The sequence below is a fragment of the Bufo bufo genome, chromosome 5 (assembly GCF_905171765.1).
Source record: "Bufo bufo chromosome 5, aBufBuf1.1, whole genome shotgun sequence".
Lineage (NCBI taxonomy): Eukaryota > Metazoa > Chordata > Amphibia > Anura > Bufonidae > Bufo > Bufo bufo.
Genome location: NC_053393.1, coordinates 554,551,055 through 554,573,136, shown reverse-complemented (window position 1 = coordinate 554,573,136; position 22,082 = coordinate 554,551,055). Strand labels below are relative to the sequence as shown.

At 48.4% G+C, this 22,082-nt stretch overlaps 1 protein-coding gene across 5 annotated transcripts; it reads right to left on the bottom strand.

Moving 5' to 3' along the window:
- Nucleotides 1-344: 344 nt before the first annotated feature.
- Nucleotides 345-15,029, bottom strand: LOC121000838 (zinc finger protein OZF-like). Of its 5 annotated transcripts, none has more exons than XM_040431550.1 (8): nucleotides 14,912-15,029; nucleotides 6,913-7,039; nucleotides 6,482-6,586; nucleotides 6,275-6,398; nucleotides 6,131-6,195; nucleotides 5,677-5,827; nucleotides 896-1,807; nucleotides 346-559 (listed from the first exon to the last, which is right to left on the bottom strand). In XM_040431550.1, the coding sequence occupies exons 2-8, from the start codon at nucleotides 6,988-6,990 to the stop codon at nucleotides 453-455; spliced, it is 1,542 nt and encodes a 513-aa protein (XP_040287484.1). In that variant the 5' UTR covers nucleotides 6,991-7,039; nucleotides 14,912-15,029; the 3' UTR covers nucleotides 346-452. The 5 variants fall into 5 exon arrangements, with proteins under 5 accessions (XP_040287480.1, XP_040287482.1, XP_040287483.1 ...); XM_040431551.1 differs by lacking the exon at nucleotides 346-559 and adding an exon at nucleotides 5,150-5,201 and having other exon boundaries at nucleotides 1,672-1,807; XM_040431546.1 differs by having other exon boundaries at nucleotides 345-1,807.
- Nucleotides 15,030-22,082: the final 7,053 nt, after the last annotated feature.

Here is a 22,082-nt window from a genome sequence, read left to right as displayed (position 1 = left end):
CAAATTCTCTCATCTCTAAGCAGAAAGCATCCTAAAGTAGAAATAGTAAGTTGTCCAGCTCACCCGATTTCATCCTGTGATTCAATGCGCGGAGCAGACCCAAGCCAGTCCAAACATCACAACATGTAGAAAAATGGAGGCTCCAGCACTCGTGGTAAAGTTTTGTCAATCCCGGTCTTTATTGCACCAAATTGTATATACAAGTACAGTGGCACCCCTCTTCACTCCCCCAGATTCTGCCACTGTACTTGTATATACAATTTGGTACAATAAAGACCGGGATTGACAAAACTTTACCACGAGTGCTGGAGCCTCCATTTTTCTACACGTTCATAAAGCATCCTATATGGGAGCTCCACACCCACCACATTTCCTTTAATTTATAACCCCTTCCCACTGCAACCATTTTTCGTTTTTAGCACTTTTATTTCTCTTCCCCACCATCCAAATTCTTAACATGAATACGGCTTCTCTCCTGTATGAATTCTTTGATGGCTCTCAAGATGTGATTTCTGAGTAAAACATTTCCCACATTCTGAACATGAATATGGCTTCTCTCCTGTATGAATTCTTTGATGGCTCTCAAGATGTGATTTCTGAGTAAAACATTTCCCACATTCTGAACACGAATACGGCTTCTCCCCTGTGTGAATTCTCTGATGCCTCTCCAAAACGGATTTGTAAGTAAAACATTTTTGACATTCTGGGCAGGAAAATGGCTTATCCCCATTGTGAGATTTTAAATGTTCAGAAACCTGTGGTTTCTGGGTAAAACAGTTTCCAAATTCTTGGCATGAAAATGGCTTCTCCCTTATGTGGCGTCTTTGATGTAGAAGAAGAACAGATTTTCTAGTAAAACATTTCTCACATTCTGAACATGGATATGGCTTCTCACCTGTATGACTTCTGTGATGTTTGATAAGATTTGATTTCTGAGTAAAACATTTGCTACATTCTGAACATGAATACGGCTTCTCCCCTGTGTGAAGTCTTTGATGTAAAAGACGAGACGATTTTGTAGTAAAATATTTCTCACATTCTGAACATGAATACAGCATCTCCCCTGTGTGAATTCTCTGATGTTTGACAAGTTTTGACTTATGGCTAAAGTATTTCCCACACTCAAGACATGGAAATGGCTTCTCCTCTGTGTGAATTCTCTGATGTTTAACACAATCTGATTGACAAGTAAAACATTTCCCACAATCCAAACATGAATACGGTTTCTCCCGTGTGTGAATTCTCTGATGGACAACAAGAGAAGATTTCTGAGTAAAACGTTTCCCACAGTCTGAACATGAATACGGCTTCTCTCCCGTGTGAACTCTCTGATGCCTCTCAAGTTCTGATTTGTGAGTAAAACATTTCCCACAGTCTGAACATGGATACAGAGTCATCCTTGCATGATGTTTTTCATGTTGAAAAAGAACCGATTTCAAACCAAAACGTTTCCCACATTCTGAACATGAATATGGCTTTTCCACTGTGTGAATAATTTGATGGCTCATAAAATCTGATTTCTGAGTAAAACATTTCCCACATTCTGAACATGGATATGACTTCTTCCCTTTCTGAGCTCTTAGGGCTCCCTCACCCCTTTTGTGGCTTGCATTCTGGTTAACAGTCTGTGATGAATCAGAAGATTGGATTTGTTTAGAAGGATCAGATAAAACCGTTTTGCTGTGAAGGGTGGATGGTACATCTGGGATAATGGCACAATCTTCATACATATCTGATGTGACACCCGGATCATCTGCATTATAATCTGTAGATATCAATTGTCCCTCCGAGCTCCCAGTACAGTCATCTGACAAGAACAACATTTTGTAAAATTATTTTTAATAATATAATTTTTTTTTAATAACACTGATATATTTTAACATATAAAAATGCACTTTAGTGCAGGGCAGTGGAGAGGAACAGTGCGGTGATGTATGAGGAAGCCATGGCTATGGAGTCAGCGTAAGGCCTGATTACTATTCTCTATTAAAATTCTTTGTACAAAATAATTTGCCTTAAAGGGAACCTGTCACCTGTAGGTCGTGGCTCTCACAGGGGGCAGCATAGTGTAGTCACAGGCCCGATGATTTCAGCGGTCTGTCACATCTGTGCTGGCAGTCAGTACTGACAAGCCGAACCCCACAGTGTGCACCAGGGCTGCGAGGGAGACAAGTCCGATAAGTGACTACCTCTACCCTCCCCTGCCTCCGGACCAAGACTGACTTTCCTATGCACAACTGGAAAGAATCCTGCCAGTGAACGTCGGGAGGAGGCGGATGGTGGAGGTTGTGAGCCTCATCGGACTCATCTCCTTCCCAGAGCTGGCATGTGCTGTGGGGTTTGGCCTATCGGTAATCTAAAAGTATTGACTGCCAGCACAGAAGTGATAGGTTCCCTCTACAGAGCATCTGTCAGCAGGATCAACCCCATTAAACCAGGCTTACTGTTTGTTAGAGTTAATCATACTGAGTGAAACGACCCCTCCGTTCTTTAACAAGAGCTCCAAAACTGCATGTGAGGATCAGGAATTATAAGTAAATAATTGTGGCAGAGTCACTAATAAGGGGGCACTGGGAGATCTGTAAAGGGGCAAGCAATAGAATTGTCACCGGTGCCCTCCACAAAACAGTCCCCACTTTCCTGGTGCGTTCTCTATACAGACTATGCCCCCGCTAATGTGCTCCCTAAGGCGTCAGCAAGGGGACCATTAGAGGATGGGTGGGGGGCAGTGCTGGAGTCTTAAGTAGGAGCAGAATGGTAGTCGGAAATTGTGGCAGGTTGTCACGGACAGCTGGGAAGCTGAGCAGAGTGGGGGCGATTGCTTACTTATCCGGAATCTCCTAGTATATAGGACCGGCCAGAGGCAACCAGTATTTAGGGTTGGTGACCTGCTTTTATTAGACTGTGGAAATGCTGTTAGACTCTGCCCTGAAAGTCCAGTCCTGCTGAATGGGTTCACAAAGGGAAGAACAGGTGACAACTCCAGCCTTCTGATCAGCACTGTGGGATATCAGGTGGTCAAACAATTAAAGGGGTTGTTCAGTTACTGACCTTTTCTACAGACCCCACATCGAGGACCCCACATATAAGATGTACTTTTCCCGCCAAAAGTGTGTGTGGGGGGGGGGGGGGGAGAAATGTCAGTGCATCTTATAAAGCGAATACTAGTGAGTGCTTCCATTATTCAGTTATACCGTGTAGGAAACGCAGTAAAAATAAAACCCATTGCACTGTGGTTGAACTGCACTTTAAGTCATAATGACTCAGAGAAAGCCGGGAGTAAAAAATGGAAATTCTAAGACAAAAAATGGCCCAGGGCTGAAAGGGTTAAGAAAGTAGCGCTGTCCTATCTAGTCATTACTGGATCCTAAGTGACAATCACGGCCAAGTCAGTCTATAAGACGCAGTTTTTCTCCTTGTTATGTGAAGTGTTACCTGAATTCATCTCAAGGGGCTAAGGCAGATCAGGCCTTCCCACCGATGAAGAGATTGTTGGTCTCTCCCGCGTTCTGGTCTATGTTGACCACACCAAGCCTTTTACCCTGTATACTGAGGGAAGCTTGGAGAGGCTGGGGGCAATCCTGACCCAAATTCAAGATGGTGGGGGGCGAGTAATGGCCTATACTAGCAGAGCACCGAGAGGTGGAGGGAAGAACCCGGAGAGAACTATTAGGCCACAGCTGCTGGGGGTAGTACAGGATTTCACTGAGAGGTTTAATGGCATCTTGTTGGCAGCAGAATTTTGTGTAGTGGACAAACATCATCGCCAAGTGACTTGGGACACCGCCGTCTCGGGGTGGGGGGTGCAGAGCAGCAGTAAATGGCCAGGAGGACAAAGATCAAATACAAGGTACGGTACTGACATAGCAGTGGGAATACTGCTGTTCTGCGACCCAGTAGAAAACAGCCAGTGGTCCCAGTAATACAATGTTAGAAGATATAACCTTCCTCTTCCATGGCTGAGATCTATGACTAAGCCCCCATACTCTTACAGCCAACTGAACATTCAAATACAATGGTAAAGAAATCGGCTGGCGCTCTCTATCTGGCTCTGTATGGATCAAGCACAGAACCAAGTAGGTTAACCTACTAACACGTGTACTTCCATAATCAGAACATTAGGACGATTGTGGACGTCCAGATGTATACTTACCTGTAAGTGGAATGCTATGCGCTTTATTTCATTTTAGGTTTAATGTTCATGTGCACTGACAGTATATATTGTTAGTGTGATATTTTAATAAAATGTTTTTCATATATACCACATGGTTCTGTGATTGATCCATACAGAGCCAGATAGAGAGCGCCGGCCTATTTCTTTACCATTACATTTTCCTTCTTTGACAGTGGGTTTGTCTTAAGGTGTCTGCACCCGCTCCATACTTAGGTGTAGTATAAGCCACTGGACGTTTACTCCTTTTTTGAACATTCAAATAATTGCTCCTAGAAGGAGTCATTGCACTGAGGTGTCAGGAGGAAAAGGAACCCGCAGTGGAGGTGGGAGCCGAAATCCTATGAAGTGGCATGGCAGCCCAATCCTCATCATATTTTAGAAGATTACGGAAGGTACCCGCGGCCTGTATAGACGACACATATGGTGACACCTTGCACATTCATAATTTGGACACCAGAATCCAGTGCAGTCCAGAGTGTGACATGAGGCCTGTGAAATGCTGCACAGAGGGACACCAGGACACGTCCAGGAGATTCATGGAAGAGACCTGTCACCCTGATATTACTGACCAAGTCCTGGAGAGTTACAGCGCAGACCTGAGGGAGTCGTTACCACCTTGGTGTAATGGGCTAGGATCAGCGGGAACATTCCTACTGCTTCCTCCTCTCCTGTCTACTAGTATGTTTGGGGCAGTTGCTATGTATTATACAGTAGCTGATCTCTTGCTCAGCCGACCGCTCTTCTGTAGCTCACCTTGTTTGGAGAGGAGCTCCTGACTGGTTAGCCTCGCTGTAAATATTCCTAGTTTCTGCAGGGGGCTGCTGGTTATAGTGTAAGCTCTGTGCCTTTCAGTCCAGTAATCCTTTTATTTTCTAGTATCTCTCCTAGTTTTCTTCATCGGTGTACTTTTGTTCTTATGGTTATGGTGGATTTACATGAGCCAATTATTGGGCAGATTATCAGGAACGACCGTACCTGCGAATGCTCGTTCACGACAATCTGCCCGTGTAAATGTGCTGCCGATGACCTAATGAATGAGCGAAACAGGCCTTAGTGTTCTCCTGTTGTTTGTTTTAGGGTCAGTTTTACAGATTAGTGTTTTCCATAAGAATGTCTGTAGGGACAGTGAGGGTCAGTGATGGTATTGGGGTCAGCGTCTAAGGACAGATCTAGGGAAAGCTCCAGTCAGGGTCACTTATTGTCTGTTCAATCATCCGCTCACCATATAACCCCCATCATCCGTTTGTTCAACCATCTGATTACCATTCCCATCTCGGTCCAGTCATCTACTGATGAGTTCTATATCTGATATGTGCTTTGTATTATTCTTCATGGGACGGTCCGGCTGTTACACAGTTTGGTCCTACTGTAAGTCCTGGGGGTATCTGAGTACTGGGGGACACTGTAAGGACCTGGGGAAGGCGCCTGCTATTGGGGAAGTCCAGTTCAGGGTCATTACAGTTACAGACTCGTCTCTGCTTCATGTAGTGGTCACTACTCACCTGGGCTCTTATCTGTAGGACTGTCCTCCTTACACTGGTCATCGCCCCTCACATCTGTCTCTGTAGGAATGTCCTCCTTGTATTCCTCATCACCCCTCACATCTGTCTCTGTAGCATTAATATTGCGCAGATCTTCATCCTGATATAAAATCTGTGAAGCAAATATTGTAAGTTACAGGACAGTCGGACAAGTTGTGAGAAATATTTTACATGACTGAAAAAGATCGTTAAAGGGGTCATCATCCAACTTTATCAGATCCCTTCAGAGTGACAGGACTTGTGGTGGGTTCATACTTAGCTGATCCCCATCACTGGTTGCCGGTTTCATCACTCCACGACAGCCTCCGCAGGTACTGGGACTCTGGGAATCAACATCCCATTGATGGGGGCATGTGACCACTGCAGGTAACCAATGGCCGCAGCAGTGACTAGTGATAGGGAAAATTTACGATACCTGACCATCCTGTGGAAGGAGAAAATGCGGACATCTCTCTGGTGTTGTCCTCTGACTGGATCTCTCTGCAGGAGACACAGAGACTGGACTCAGACTTTACAGACAGAGAATTCCAGGACATTTGTATTTAGTTCTGTCCGTTACCTGGAGATGTGAGGGGCTGGTCTTCCTCCATCTTGACGTCCTTGTACAGACCCTTGTGTCCTTCTAAATACTCACACTCCTCCATGGAGAAATAGACAGCGACATCCTGACACCTTATAGGAACCTGACAACACAATGACACCGTCATCACCCAGACCCCTCCAGTGCTGTGACTGTATAATGTCCCAGCATTCCCGGCGGTGTCACCTCTCCAGTCAGCAGCTCCATCATCTTGTGGACGACTTCTAGGATCTTCTCATTGTTCTTCTCATGTATCAGATTACTAGACGTCTTCTTCACTGTGGAGTAATCCTGTTCATAGACATAATAATAAATGTCACCATGTACATTCCAGAGTCCATCACTTCTACAGCCATGTCCACCTGTAATTACCATAGATGATGGTGTAATGTGACATCATCAGAACCTCTCACCTCTCCAGTCACATCCCCTGTAATTACCATAGATGATGGTGTAATGTGACATCATCAGAACCTCTCACCTCTCCAGTCACATCATCTGTAATTACCATAGATAATGGTGTAATGTGACATCATCAGAACCTCTCACCTCTCCAGTCACATCACCTGTAATTACCATAGATAATGGTGTAATGTGACATCATCAGAACCTCTCACCTCTCCAGTAAGCAGGAAGAGTATCTCTAGGGTAAGATCTAATATCCTCTCCGCCATCTTGTCCCCGTCTCCATCCATTATCTGGTACTGATGATGTCATCGGACAATCCTATATCACAGGAACCTGAATGGAAGAAGAGGAGTCAATGTAGAATCCGCATGAAATCCCATAGAAATGCTTATGATGACCGGAGATGATGAGGGACATTTGGGGAGAAATCAGAGGAGATGAGGTCTTCTCTCTATTGTCTGGAATGATGACTAGAAGATCTCATCAGGGCAGTTCCTCCACGTTTGAGGTCACAGCAGTGTAAAGTATGGTGCACCCTCACACGACCCCTACATACAATCCCTGGCTGAAGTGGTGATACACCCGACCAATCAGCTGTTTGAGGAGACCGTGGCTCGCCGGTGAGCGCTGCAGTCTTCTTGCAGGTCACCAAGCGTCGTCTTTTGTAAAGTGGTTGTGCTTGATATCGCAGCTGTGACCGGTGAATGTGACATCACATGGCCTTGGAAGAGGCGTAAGAGGTCACCGAGCGCAGCAGCCTCTTCATACAGCTGATCGGTGGGGTCCCGGGAGTAGGAGCCCCCCGATCTCATGACCTATCCTGAAGATCGGTCATCAATATGATAATTCCAGAAAACCCATCTGACACCACTACTTTATGAGAGGGTCTACAGGAATGTCCAGTTCACCCGGAGGAAGTCTTCTGGGTGAACCGGAGACAAGGAGGGAAGACGCCGGAGATGGCGGCCGGACCGGTCATGGAGGGACAGGAAGACGATTTCTGTTCTTCCTTCTTGATCCAATTCATCTCTAGTTCAGGTCAAATGTTGACCAACGACCCGATTCTGGGGCCGGAGCCAGACTTTGTTTTTTCGAAGGCCCCAATTTACATAATAAATTGTCCCCCAGCAGCTCGAGACCAGATCCGGTTCATCATTCACATGGAGGCTGCACCGGAAGGAGCGGAACGTTAGAACTGCCTGAGCTGTATCTGCAGGACTGACTGGACAGTGAGGGGAACTATAACCTGTGACCACGTAGGTGTGGACTGTGCGGAGCCCCCACGTGGCCTGCAGCATGTGGGACACGCCCTGCGCAAGTTACAAACCAGGACACGAGAAGATGGAATATAAAGAGGGGTCTAGAAAAGCAGCGCGTGGCTCTGCATCTCCAGCCTGGACGGGACCCCTAAGGGCCGGACCTGGTGAGAGATAAGGGGGGGGGGGTCCGGTGAAGGCCATTAATCGGAGGGAAGCTGAATGGTCCACGGGTCATGGACCTCACAGCCCAGTTACCTAAACAGGACCTCACCCTCCCGGCTGGTACAGAGGGATCCCCAGTGTGATAGGGATGATGGGCAAGTAGTCATGGAGCGGACCATGGGGAACCTCCTCTCTGATTGGTCCTTTATAGTGACATGGTATTTAAAAAGCTGGAAGCAGCAACTGTGAACAAGTAACATTGGATTCTATGGATTTTGCATTTTAACAGGAACTTCATAATAGGGACATTTTCCATTTTTTACTCCCAGCCTTCCCGGAGCCATAACTTTATTTTCCCCTTAACATAGATGACGAGGACGTTAACATCGCCGGACGAGGACTTGTTATTTGTGGGACCAGTTGTACTTTGTAATGGCGCCATTTACGGTTCTACACAATGTAGTGGGAAGCGGGAAAAAAAATACCAACTAGGGGGATAAAAAAAAAGCGGGAAAAAAAAAAAAACACACACAATTCCGCCAGATTAATGGGTTTTGCAGTTTCAGCATTTCCTGGCCGGTTCCCCTCATCCTCCGGTCAGTACGATTACAGCGATACCACGTTTATAGAGGTTTTCTTGTGTTTTAATACTGAAAAAATAAAAACTTTGGAAAAAAACAAATGTTTTCTTTTCATCACCATCTTCTGACCGCCATAACGTGTGCGGCGCTGTGTGCGCATTCTGAGTCTGCTTCTCACTGACGCTGTATTGGGGTGTGGATGAAGTTTTTTCTATTTTGCCGTTTGCGCTAAATATTTGTATATTTTAATAGCGGTGCTGTTTCCTCAGACGGAGGCGCCCGCGACGTGTGTTGTTTATGTAATTTTAATTTTGGGGAAAGGAGGGGGGGGGGTGTGGTTATTTTTTTTTTTTAACCCCGTTTTATAGTTCTAGGTTTTTGCGCCTCCAGGTGCCGTGATCATGAGCCCCGGTGGATGTGGCGGCTGCTGCTGGATCGGACGCCATATTTAACCCCTTCACTCCCCATGACGTACATCTACGTTATCGGTCGTGTGTTTAAAGATGGCGCCCGCTCCTGCCCGCCATAGCCGCCTGCTTCTTTTAGCCGACACCTGCAACTAATGTCCGCAATCAGCAGTAATGCCGATCGTGGAAATTTAACCCCTCAGATGCAGTGCTCAATCCTGACCACGGCATCTGAGCGCGCTCCCCCGTGTGGCGATCAGAGGAGCTGGAGCGTGTATGCAGCAGCCCCCGTCTTTATAAATGACAGAAGGCTGCTGCATAGTATTTCCTATGGAGCACTTGCCTGTTACAGGCTCCATAGGAAAGTAGTGAAATCAGCATAGACTCCAATGCACCTGCATTGGAGTCTATGATATCAGCAATCAGATGATTGCATGTTATAGTTTCCATAGGGAACTATAAGAAAAAAAAAAAAAGTGTAAAAAAAAAAAAAAAGTGAAAAATTCTAATCAAATCACCTCCCTTTTCTCAAAATAAAAATAAAAGAACAAAATTTAAAAAAAATACACATCATGGGTGTCGATGTGCAAAAATGCCCTTAGTATAATAATAAAAAAATATATTCCCCATTCGGCAAACAGCAAAACTGAAAAAAGTGTCCAAATGGCTGATTTGCCGTTTTTGGTCGCTTCATTTTCTACAAAAAAATTTAATAAAAATTGATCAAAAAGTCATACCCACCCCAACGGTATCAATGAAAAATTCAGATCGTCCCGCAAAAAATGAGCCCCCATACAGCTCCGTAAACATAATTTCAAAAAAGTTATAAGGGTCAAAATTTGGCGACAAAGAAATAAAACAGATTTTTTTCCCACTTTTTTTTTATTTTTTTTATCACTTTCAAAACGCAATAAACACTATACATATAAGGTATCGCCGGATTCATACTGACCTGCAGAATAAAAGTAACTGGTCAGTTTCATCGTAAATCGAACATCGTAAATAAAAAACCCATAAAACTGTGGTGGAATTTTTTTCTTGCAATTTCACCCCATTTGGAATTTTTTTCCGGCTTCCCACTACATCATATGCAATATTAAATGGGGATGTTGGAAAGTACAACTTGTCCCGCAAGAAACAAGCCCTCATACAGCTATGGGAACCGACAAATAAAAAAAAGTTATGGCTTTGGGTAGGCAGGGAGCGCAAAACGAAAAAAAAAATGATGATTACACTTACCGGTAATCGGATTTCCCTGACCCCACGACAGCACCTTAGAGAGATGGCTCCGCCTCCAGGACAGGAAACCTGCGGCATAAAAAGGTGGAGCCACTCTCCCGCCTCAGTGAGTTTCCAGAGCATGAGAGGGACTCCCCCTTACGTTAGTTTAAATTTCATACATATATACACTTTTTTGCGACACCCGTGAACACACAGCCCTACACCAAAGGGAGGGAATAAAGAGGTGCTGTCGTGGGGTCAGGAAAATCTGATTATTGGTAAGTGTAATCATCATTTTTCCCCTCCCCCACGACAGCACCTTAGAGAGAGATTTCAGAGATCATCCTCAGGGTGGGCGACAGTGCCCAAGACCTTTGTGCCAAAGAGTGGGTCAGAAATAGAATCGAGCTGAAGCCTATAGTGCTTATAGAAAGTGGACGGAGAAGACCAGGTAGCTGCCCGACAAATCTGTTCTATGGATACACTGGCCCTTTCCGCCCAGGAAGTGGACACCGCCCTCGTGGAATGCGCTCTCAAAGAAACAGGAGGAGAAACACCAGATACTGAATATGCCGAGGATATGGCTTCTCTAATCCAGAGGGCAATAGATGCCTTAGAGGCCGTATTACCTTTCCTAACCCCACTAAATAGTACAAATAAGGCAGAAGATTTTCTCCAATCTTTAGTTACTTCCAGATACTGCAAAATACACCTCCAAGGGAATGCAGCTCCTTTTCTCTGTCATTCTTCGGTTCTGAAAAGAAAGCTGGAAGAACTACCTCCTGAGCCCTATTTGACCTAGAAGGGACTTTCGGCATCTGGTCTCAGCACCACTCTATCCTCTCGGACAGTCATAAAAGGGGGGTTAATGGAGAGGGCTTGAATCTCACCAACCCTCCTTGCTGACGTTAAGGGTAAGTAATTTAGTTGAGCAAGAATCTAGTGGCTCAAAAGGATGCTTGCCTAAGGCATTCAAATACTAGGTTAAGATCCCAGGGAGGAAATATAGTGCCCTTCACCCGGCATCACCCTGTCAACTGCCTTAAAAAACCTAACCACCCATGGGTCCATGGCTAAACTCCTTCTCCCTAAGACTGACAATGCTGACACCTGCACCTTCAGTGTACTTTTTGCTACCCCGAGGGACAACCCTCTCTGGAGGAATTGTAACACCTGTACAACTGAGAATTCTAACGGCCAAGAAACTCTACCTACACCTAGAAAGGATAAGAACCTTCTCCAGACTCGCGCATAGATAACGTTAGTCACCTCTTTCCTACTTTTCATCAGAGTGGAAACAACTTCTTTAGAAAATCCCTGACTGGCTAAAAATGACCTTTCAAATTCCACGCCGAAAGGTGTAGAGACTCTACCTCCAGGTGGAATACTGGACCCTGCGACAACAGGTTTGGGATCTCTGGCAGAATCCATGGGTCCGAAACTGACATGGCTCTCAAAAAGGGAAAACCATGCCCTCTTCGGACAGAAGGGCGCTATTAGAATCACCCTTGCTTCCTCGTACCTGATCTTCCTTATCACTAGTGGAATTAACTGCAGAGGCGGAAATGCATATCCCAGAGGGAAGTTCCATCTCTGGAGGAAGGCATCCACTCCAGATGGGTACTCCCTTGGACTTTTCTGTTTTCCCTTGTGGCAAACATGTCTACTGATGGACTTCTGGATTCAGAGACCATTCCCCCTGACGTAACCTGTGACGACTCAAGAAATCTGCCTGAGTATTCTCGACTCCTCTTATGTGTATGGCTGAAAGATGTAGAACTCTCCCTTCTATTTCTTTGAAAATCCACTCCGTCTCTCTCAGTAAAGAATCTGACCTGGTTCCCCCTTGATGATGAGGTACAAGACGACCGACCGATTGTCGGACATCACTCTTACATGCCTGTTCTGGATCTTTGGTAGAGCTGCTCTCAAAGCTAGTAAGACCGCCCGTAGCTCTTTTCGATTTGAAGAAAAATAGCTCTGACCCTGGGACCATTCTCCCTGAAATATATGATCCTCTACATGAGCCCCCCATAATTTGTCCGTATCTTCAGCCGGGAATAGGAACTTCCTTTCTGCCGCTTCATCCTCTGAAGAGGAGGAATCATCAGAGTCTCCATCCAGAGAATGAGACTCGCGGTCTTCGGACTCCACATCCGACTCTTTCCTCACCGCTCTTCTCCTCTTCCTACCGATTTCAGGGACACTTTAACCTCGGACATAAGAGACTTCAAATCCCGCAGAATACCCCGAGTCTCTTCCGCCACAGTTTTCTCAATGCACTGGGGACAGAGCTTCTTAACATACGAAGATGTCAGCGGACATTTGCAGATAGCGCATTCCTTATTCTTTTTCTTGGCCACCGTCTACTGAAAGGAAACAGCCTTAACCCTTTAAGGACCAAACATTAGAACTCACAATACCGGTGGCAGGATCTCAATGTCTGCGCCTTCAGACCTCCTTTCCTCTTCCATTATAGTAGGTAACCCTGCAAACAGTTACCATGTGCCACCAGAGTGCCCCTGTACCCTGCAGACTCACCACGCCACGGACACCACTGAGACAGGACCCCTCCGGATCGCTGCCATACCTTGCTGCCGCTCTTGAAGACTTCCTGTATGATGTCATCATTCTGCGCCCGCGTCCCGTGGCGTCCTGGCTGGTCCGCGTTTAGCTGGGGCCCTCTGGCCACACCTCCTACGATGGTGTGGTCCTCCTCACCTGAGGGACCGACACCTTCTGCGGACTCCGGACCGCCGCCGCTCTCGCCTATTCCTTCAGCCCCAAACCTATGGGAGAGGAATCTGTGCCAGGTAAGAAATTGCTGTCCCTGACCCTCCAGAATCTACCAAGGCTTCCAGGTCAGGACAACCCGAACTGCAGACAGGAAACCTCCCTGAGGCGGGAGAGTGGCTCCTCCTTTATATGCTGCAGGTTTCCTGTCCTGGAGGCGGAGCCATCTCTCTAAGGTGCTGACGTGGGGGAGGGGGAAAAAAACCTCTGGGCTTGAAAGGGTTAAAGTCCCTATAAACATGTCGCTGGTTTTATCCTGTTCTCGGCTTCTCCCTGTGAAGCAGCACCAACCCAGTCACATCCAGCAGACTGCGAGGAGGATCCTGCAGCACTCATAATGCACTGCACTACTGAAGCATCAGCTGTGACAGACATCACACACTGCACTACTGAAGCATCAGCTGTGACAGACATCATACACTGCACTACTGAAGCATCAGCTGTGACAGACATCATACACTGCACTACTGAAGCATCAGCTGTGACAGACATCACACACTGCACTACTGAAGCATCAGCTGCCACAGACATCACACACTGCACTACTGAAGCACCAGCTGTGACAGACATCATACACTGCACTACTGAAGCATCAGCTGTGACAGACATCATACACTGCACTACTGAAGCATCAGCTGTGACAGACATCATACACTGCACTACTGAAGCACCAGCTGTGACAGACATCATACACTGCACTACTGAAGCATCAACTGTGACAGACATCACACACTGCACTACTGAAGCATCAGCTGTGACAGACTTCATACACTGCACTACTGAAGCATCAACTGTGACAGACATCACACACTGCACTACTGAAGCATCAGCTGTGACAGACATCATACACTGCACTACTGAAGCATCAACTGTGACAGACATCATACACTGCACTACTGAAGCACCAGCTGTGACAGACATCATACACTGCACTACTGAAGCATCAACTGTGACAGACATCACACACTGCACTACTGAAGCACCAGCTGTGACAGACATCATACACTGCACTACTGAAGCATCAACTGCCACAGACATCATACACTGCACTACTGAAGCACCAGCTGTGACAGACATCACACACTGCACTACTGAAGCACCAGCTGTGACAGACATCATACACTGCACTACTGAAGCACCAGCTGCCAGACATCATACACTGCACTACTGAAGCATCAGCTGCGACAGACATCATACACTGCACTACTGAAGCATCCGCTGTGACATCCATCATACACTGCACTACTGAAGCACCAGCTGTGACAGACATCATACACTGCACTACTGAAGCATCAGCTGTGACAGACATCATACACTGCACTACTGAAGCACCAGCTGTGACAGACATCATACACTGCACTACTGAAGCATCAGCTGTGACAGACATCATACACTGCACTACTGAAGCATCAGCTGTGACAGACATCACACACTGCACTACTGAAGCACCAGCTGTGACAGACATCATACACTGCACTACTGAAGCATCAGCTGTGACAGACATCATACACTGCACTACTGAAGCACCAGCTGTGACAGACATCATACACTGCACTACTGAAGCATCAGCTGTGACAGACATCATACACTGCACTACTGAAGCATCAGCTGTGACAGACATCACACACTGCACTACTGAAGCACCAGCTGTGACAGACATCACACACTGCACTACTGAAGCATCAGCTGTGACAGACATCATACACTGCACTACTGAAGCATCAGCTGTGACAGACATCACACACTGCACTCCTGACTGCGGCCCCCGGCTCCCCGTACCTGCTCCTCCTCATGCCGGGGCTCTCCCTCCCGCTGTCCGGACATCAGAGCCTCTTTACAGGACGTTTCCAGCAGAACTTCCTCTTTCCCTCAGGTTCCTGGAGTTTTCCTCTCCCAGCATGCTTTGCGGTGTGACGTCGCAGGGCTGGCCCTGCCCGGCACACTGGTCAGTCAGCACTAGCCCCGCCCCCTACACCTCCGGCGGCCATGTTAGTACACCCAGACATGGCTCCTGCTCCTCTCCTTACATCACTGAGGGCCACAGGCGCTTCCCTCACCATCTCCAGAGCCCCAAACACTGGGAGCGGCCAGCACAGCCGTATCTAAGCCTCTCATGTGAGATACAGCCTGCTGAGCCTGGATCACAGCTTCTCTTGTGTGATACTGTCTGCTGAGCTGTGTATCTAATCCTATCCTGTGTGATACTGTCTGCTGAGCTGTGTATCTAATCCTATCCCGTGTGATACTGTCTGCTGAGCTGTGTATCTAATCCTATCCTGTGTGATACTGTCTGCTGAGCTGTGTATCTAATCCTATCCTGTGTGATACTGTCTGCTGAGCTGTGTATCTAATCCTACAGTGTGTGATACGTATTTAGTCCTCATGCCCCCCCCCCATATCCCACCTCTCCTCCTCCCCCCCCATATCCCACCTCTCCTCTTCCCCCCCCCCCCCCCATATCCCACCTCTCCTCTTCCCCCCCCCCCCATATCCCACCTCTCCTCTTCCCCCCCCATATCCCACCTCTCCTCTCCCTCCCCCCCATATCCTGCCTCTCCTCTCCCCCCCCCCCCTCCATCTCATGAGGGAAAGACAAGAAACCCCCATATCCCGTTTTATCCCTCCCGCGGCGTCCATATCTTCTCTCGCTCTTTCTGTATCTTCCTCCTCTTTTCCGTCGCCTCCTTCTTTCGTTCCGGGAATTCTCCGGTATAATATCCTCAGGGCCCCGGACGGACACATCGTCTGCCCCTCCCCCCTCATTGACAGCCATAACAGATTTTATTCTCCATTAAGGGTTAAATGAAGGAAAAACACTTACGCCATTTGTATTTATGTCATTTACCGATCCCCATTGTCTCCATATTGTAAGTTTTTTCCGAGCTCTCACTAAATAATTACTATTTACTTAACCCCTTCCAAGGCAGTGACGTACATCTGAAGCGGGCACCATAGACACCTGGGGCTAATGTCTGTGATCGGCAACAATGTGAGGCCCGGGCGATACCAGCCGGTCTTGGGTGGGGCTCAGAGCTCTCTGCCTCCTCCCATTGTATGCATGGTCACATGCTGGAGGTTACTGGGAGATTGCTTTGAGTCGGACCTTGCGCACCTGTAATTCGCCCACTGGCTCCTGGTATTGCCCATACGGCTCAGGTAGGTTTAGCGTTAGGTTCCCGAGCTACTTGAGAAACCTTGGCGCGGTGCTCGGGCTCAGATATGTCCTCCAAGCAGGGTATGTTGGCTAATTCTCAATTTTATACCAGTACGAGGGTTGGTAAGACCGCAGAGTGCACCTGTATTTGTTTTTGTTATGTTATTTTGACTGCTTATCACATCCACACAATTGCTATCCTGTGTAGGATGTCCATTGTGGTACTTGTGGTCCGCTGCAGGCATCCTCCATTGTATGCATTTTTGCTGGGGATCGCCATTAGCAACAGGCCACAAGTGCAGGATCTGCCCCCCCGGTATAGATGCACCACTGCATACGGGGTTGAGCACTTCCTGCTTTTTAATACCACGCCAGTTTGTAGCATGACTGTGTGGGGGGGAGCGTGGGGGACACGACTGTGTGGGGGGCAGTGTGGGGGACACGACTGTGTGGGGGGCAGCGTGGGGGACACGACTGTGTGGGGGACACGACTGTGTGGGGGGCAGCGTGGGGGACACGACTGTGTGGGGGACACGACTGTGTGGGGGGCAGCGTGGGGGACACGACTGTGTGGGGGGCAGCGTGGGGGACACGACTGTGTGGGGGCAGCGTGGGGGACACGACTGTGTGGGGGGCAGCGTGGGGGACACGACTGTGTGGGGGCAGCGTGGGGGACACGACTGTGTGGGGGGCAGCGTGGGGGACACGACTGTGTGGGGGGCAGCGTGGGGGACACGACTGTGTGGGGGACACGACTGTGTGGGGGGCAGCGTGGGGGACACGACTGTGTGGGGGACACGACTGTGTGGGGGGCAGCGTGGGGGACACGACTGTGTGGGGGACACGACTGTGTGGGGGGCAGCGTGGGGGACACGACTGTGTGGGGGACACGACTGTGTGGGGGGCAGCGTGGGGGACACGACTGTGTGGGGGCAGCGTGGGGGACACGACTGTGTGGGGGGCAGCGCGGGGGACACGACTGTGTGGGGGCAGCGCGGGGGACACGACTGTGTGGGGGCAGCGCAGGGGACACGACTGTGTGGGGGGCAGCGCGGGGGACACGACTGTGTGGGGGGCAGCGCGGGGGACACGACTGTGTGGGGGGCACGACTGTGTGGGGGGCAGCGTGGGGGACACTACTGTGTGGGGGCAGTGTGGGCAAAATTACTGTATGGGGGCAGTGTGGGGGAAATTACTGTGTGGGGGGCAGCATGGGGGCGTTGTTATTGGGGAGGCACTGTAGGGGCCATTCTATTATTTCTGGGGACACTATACAGGGATTATTGCCTGGAGCACAGTATAGGGTGTTATTATTACTGGGGGGTCTCTAGGGGACATTATAGCTGCTGTGGACACTATAGGAACATTTGGGGTCATTTATCAAACTGGTGTAAAGCAGAACTGGATTAGTCGCCCATAGCAGCCAATCAGATTCCACCTTTCATATTTGACAGCTCCTTTGGAAATCCAGTTCTACTTTACACCAGTTTGATAAATGACCCCAATTACGTCTATTAGGGTCAGGGGCGTTGCTAGGGTCTGGAGACATCCGGGGCACAAGCCCATGTGAAGCCACGCCCCCACCCCATAAAGCCACGCCCTTATCACCACGGGGGGGGGGGTGGCGCCTTCACAGTAGTTATTAACCCCTTTCAGCAGTCCCCCCTTCAGTGAATGGGGGACTGCTGAAAGGGGTTAATAACTACAGTAAAAGGGCCTAGCTGTCTGGGCAACCCCACAGATCATCCTAACCTATGATCAGCCTAATTTCAAATTAAGCAAACCCCCAACTATAAACTAATCACAGAAGTTGGAACCCATTAACCCCCTTTGTACTTGTTCGCGGGATCCCGCGCCGCAGAACAAAATTGCGAACCGAAGTGACTGAAGTTCTGAACTCATGCCTGTGCAACCTGCAAGTAGCGGAACAAGTACAAGGGGGGTTGGGGGATGATCTGTGGGATTGCTCAGACGGCTAGGAATAGCCTAATAAAAAATAAAAAAAATCCCACCAGCATAGGCGTGCGCAGCCTATTGCATTAGAGTGTGCACCCTAAAGCACAAACACACACACCGCGTGTATGTATGTATATATTATATACATATATATATATATATGCACTCACCTAAATAATTATTAGTGCCCCCATACTAATACGGTGTTGGACCCCCTTTTGCCTTCAGAACTGCCTTAATTCTACATGGCATTGATTCCACAAGGTGCTGATAGCATTCTTTAGAAATGTTGGCCCATATTGATAGGATAGCATCTTGCAGTTGATGGAGATTTGAGGGATGCACATCCAGGGCACGAAGCTCCCGTTCCACCACATCCCAAAGATGCTCTATTGGGTTGAGATCTGGTGACTGTGGGGCCATTTTAGTACAGTGAACTCCTTGTCATGTTCAAGAAACCAATGTGAAATGATTCGAGCTTTGTGACATGGTGCATTATCCTGCTGGAAGTAGCCATCAGAGGATGGATACATGTTCTCATTCTGTTTACGCCAAATTCGGACTCTACCATTTGAATGTCTCAACAGAAATTGAGACTCGTCAGACCAGGCAACATTTTTCCAGTCTTCAACAGTCCAATTTTGGTGAGCTCCTGCAAATTGTAGCCTCTTTTCCACCTCATCACCACGACGGCTACAAGGAGATTGACCCCTGACCTCTGTAGGGGCAGGAACAGAGAGAGGGTTTAAATCCCCCCCTCCCACCACCAACACCAGTGTTTCCTGTCTCTACAGAGGACAGGGGCAGAGAGAGTCTCCCTGTGGGGAGATGAAGATGGTTATTTTCCTGGCACCTACCGGTGTTCCCCCTGCCCTCCTGCGGTCGGCGTACTAATGCTGGGCAGGGGTGAAGGAGGGAGGCCTCGTTCCATTATTAGATGTGAGCCTGCTCCCGGCTGCGATCTCCCGCCGAGCCTTTGGGGCGTTCGCCGGGTGCGCACCGAAGCGCTTCTGAGGGCGGCCGACGTCACTTCCGGTGGACGGAGGGAAGTGACGTCATCCAGGAAGCGTCTCCAGCTTCAAATTTTGGCGCCAGCAAGCGCTGAATGCCTCCTGTACGGCATACCTGGAGCTGTGTGCGGTTATGTCGGCTGAACCCTGCTCCCCTGGAGACCCTCCTGTGCTGCCTACAGTAAGTCCCCTGTGGGGAAGCGCTTGTTACTCTGCTACTTGTTTCTAAACACTGTACCAGGTTGCCTACTCCTCCTCCTCCACTTCTCAGGCTTGGGGCTTTTTTCTCCATGACATTTATTTCATGGCTGATAGGGATTATTTCCCCCAGGTTCCTAAGGAGGCCCAGAAAAAAAATCAGGAAACAGGCCAAATGCGTGTCCTGCCTCAAACGGCTTCCGGACGATTATCGCAAGAAACTCTGCAAGGACTGCATTTCTAGTGTCATTGCGGAAGAACAGCCTTCCTTCCTTGAGGAACTGAGGTCTATGATCCATGATGAAGTGAAGACCTCCTTATCCCAAATTTCCCCCCCTCTCTGGGATCAGCCTCCACCACGGCTGAGTCAGAGAGGAAATTTTGTTTCTCGCTAGATGAAATGCCAGACCTCTTAAGGGCTGTCCGGGCCACGATGGGGATAGAAGACACCCCAAAAGCCCACTCAATACAAGATGAGATGTTTGGGAGACTCCGGGTTAAGAAAACCCGTGTGTTTCCAATTAATGAAAATATTCGAGATATGGTTCTGGATGAATGGTCCAACCCTGAGAAACGGTTGGGGGTTTCCAAATCCTTCAAGAACCGGCTATTATTTGATTCTAATGAGGTGAAGATTTTCAATGAGACTCCCAAAGTGGACATTCAGGTCGCCAAAGTCAATTAAAAGACTGTCTTGCCCTTTGAAGATACCTCACAGTTGCGTGATCCTATGGATAGGAAGGCGGATAGTCTCCTGAAAAAATCATGGGAAGCGGCCATGGTTAATCTGAAAGCTAACATCGCGGCCACCTCGGTAGCCAGGTCCATGAGGTTATGGCTTGACGAGTTAGAAAATCACATTAGAGATAATACCCCAAGGGAAGAGCTACTCAGGTCCCTTCCCTTATTGAAGTCTGCCACAGCCTTCATGGCAGACGCCTCGGCCGAATCTGTTAGATTCGCCGCGAAGGATGAGGGGCTTTCCAACGCTGCCCACTGCGCCTTGTGGATGAAGAGCTGGTCGGGCGACAATACTTCAAAAATGAAGCTATGCTCCATCCCGTTTTCAGGGGAATATGTCTTTGGCCCGGTCTTGGACCGTATCCTGGAAAAGGCCGCGGACAAGAAGAAGGGTTTTCCTGAGGAAAGATCCTTTAAAAGGAAATATCCCTTTCGGGCCCCCTCTAGCCAGAATAAACCCTTCAGGGATAAGGGAAAGTCAGGGCGTTGGAGCTATTCTAAAGGGGGCAAGGGTAGAGGTAACCCCTCTTCCTCCCAAAGTAAGTCCTCCGACAAGCAATGACGCCAGCGTGGGGGGGAGATTGAGGAAATTTCTGACTCCGTGGGAGTCCATTTCCCTGAATCCTTGGGTCCGGGACATCTTAAAATTCGGTTACCAGATCGAACTTTCCTCATCTCCCCCAAACCGCTTCATCATTACGAATCCATGCTCCTCCAGCACTCGTTTAAAAATTCTACAGGGAATTCAGAGCCTTCTAGCTATGGACGTGATAGCACGGGTCCCCCCTTCTCAACTGGGGCAGGGCTTCTATTCAAGCCTTTTTCTGGTGGAGAAGAAAGAGGGGTCTTTCCGTACAATTATAAACCTGAAAGCCTTGAACAAATTCATAACTTATCGAAAGTTCAGGATGGAATCCCTAAAATCCCTGATCCCCTTAATAGGGAAGAACGCCCTGATGTGCTCAGTAGATCTTCAGGACGCCTACTACCACGTCCCAATTCATCTGGAATCCCAGAGGCTCCTAAGATTTGCTATCCAGGATCACAAGGGGGTAACCAGCCACTTCCAGTTTACGGCCCTCCCCTTTGGGATATCATCTGCACCCAGAATCTTTACGAAGCTGGTAGTCGAGATGGTAGCCTTCCTGAGACACAAGGGACTAGTGATTGTTCCATACCTGGACGACTTCCTCTTGGTTGGGAACTCAGAGAACGATCTGAGATCAGACCTACTAACCTTCCTATCTCTCATCCAGGATCTAGGATGGTTGGTGAACCAGAAAAAGTCACATCTGGTACCTTCCAGCACTATCCAGTTTTTAGGGGTCATCCTGGACTCCCGGGCTCAACGTACCTTCCTTCCACCAGACAAGATCAAAAGCCTCCTGAAGATTCGTCGGTTTCAGAACAGGAGGTCTTGTCCCATAAGAGAAGCCATGAGTCTCCTGGGCCTTCTTTCATCCTGCATCCCGTCCGTTCCCTGGAGCCAGTCCCACTTTCGATCTCTTCAGCTATGGATCCTCAGATCTTGGGACAGACGACAGTCCTCACTGAACCACAAGGTTCTGATTCCCCCTGCGGTGAAGGTCTCCCTGAACTGGTGGAAACATTCAGCCAACCTGTCCTTGGGAGTCGCCTGGGAGAAGACCCCCTACATCCAAGTTCTCACGGATGCGAGCGAAAAAGGATGGGGTGCGAAATTGGGAGATCACTTCTTTCAGGGCTCCTGGGTTTCGGTAACCCGCTCCCAATCTTCCAACTTCAGGGAGCTGGAAGCGGTCCGGAAATCTCTGAAGGCGGCATCACATAAAAATACTTTCCGACAATACGACGACAGTGGCGTACCTTTCTCATCAGGGAGGCACGAGATCGGAGAAGCTGATGTCCATCGCAAGAA

Coding starts and splice junctions, on each gene's coding strand:
- LOC121000838 (XM_040431546.1), bottom strand. CDS start 6,990: ATGGATGGAGACGGGGACAAGATGGCGGAGAGGATATTAGATCTTACC. Junction 6,399..6,481: donor TGGAGCTGCTGACTGGAGAG/GTGACACCGCCG, acceptor TTGTGTTGTCAG/GTTCCTATAAGGTGTCAGGA. Junction 6,196..6,274: donor CCAGCCCCTCACATCTCCAG/GTAACGGACAGA, acceptor TGTCTCCTGCAG/AGAGATCCAGTCAGAGGACA.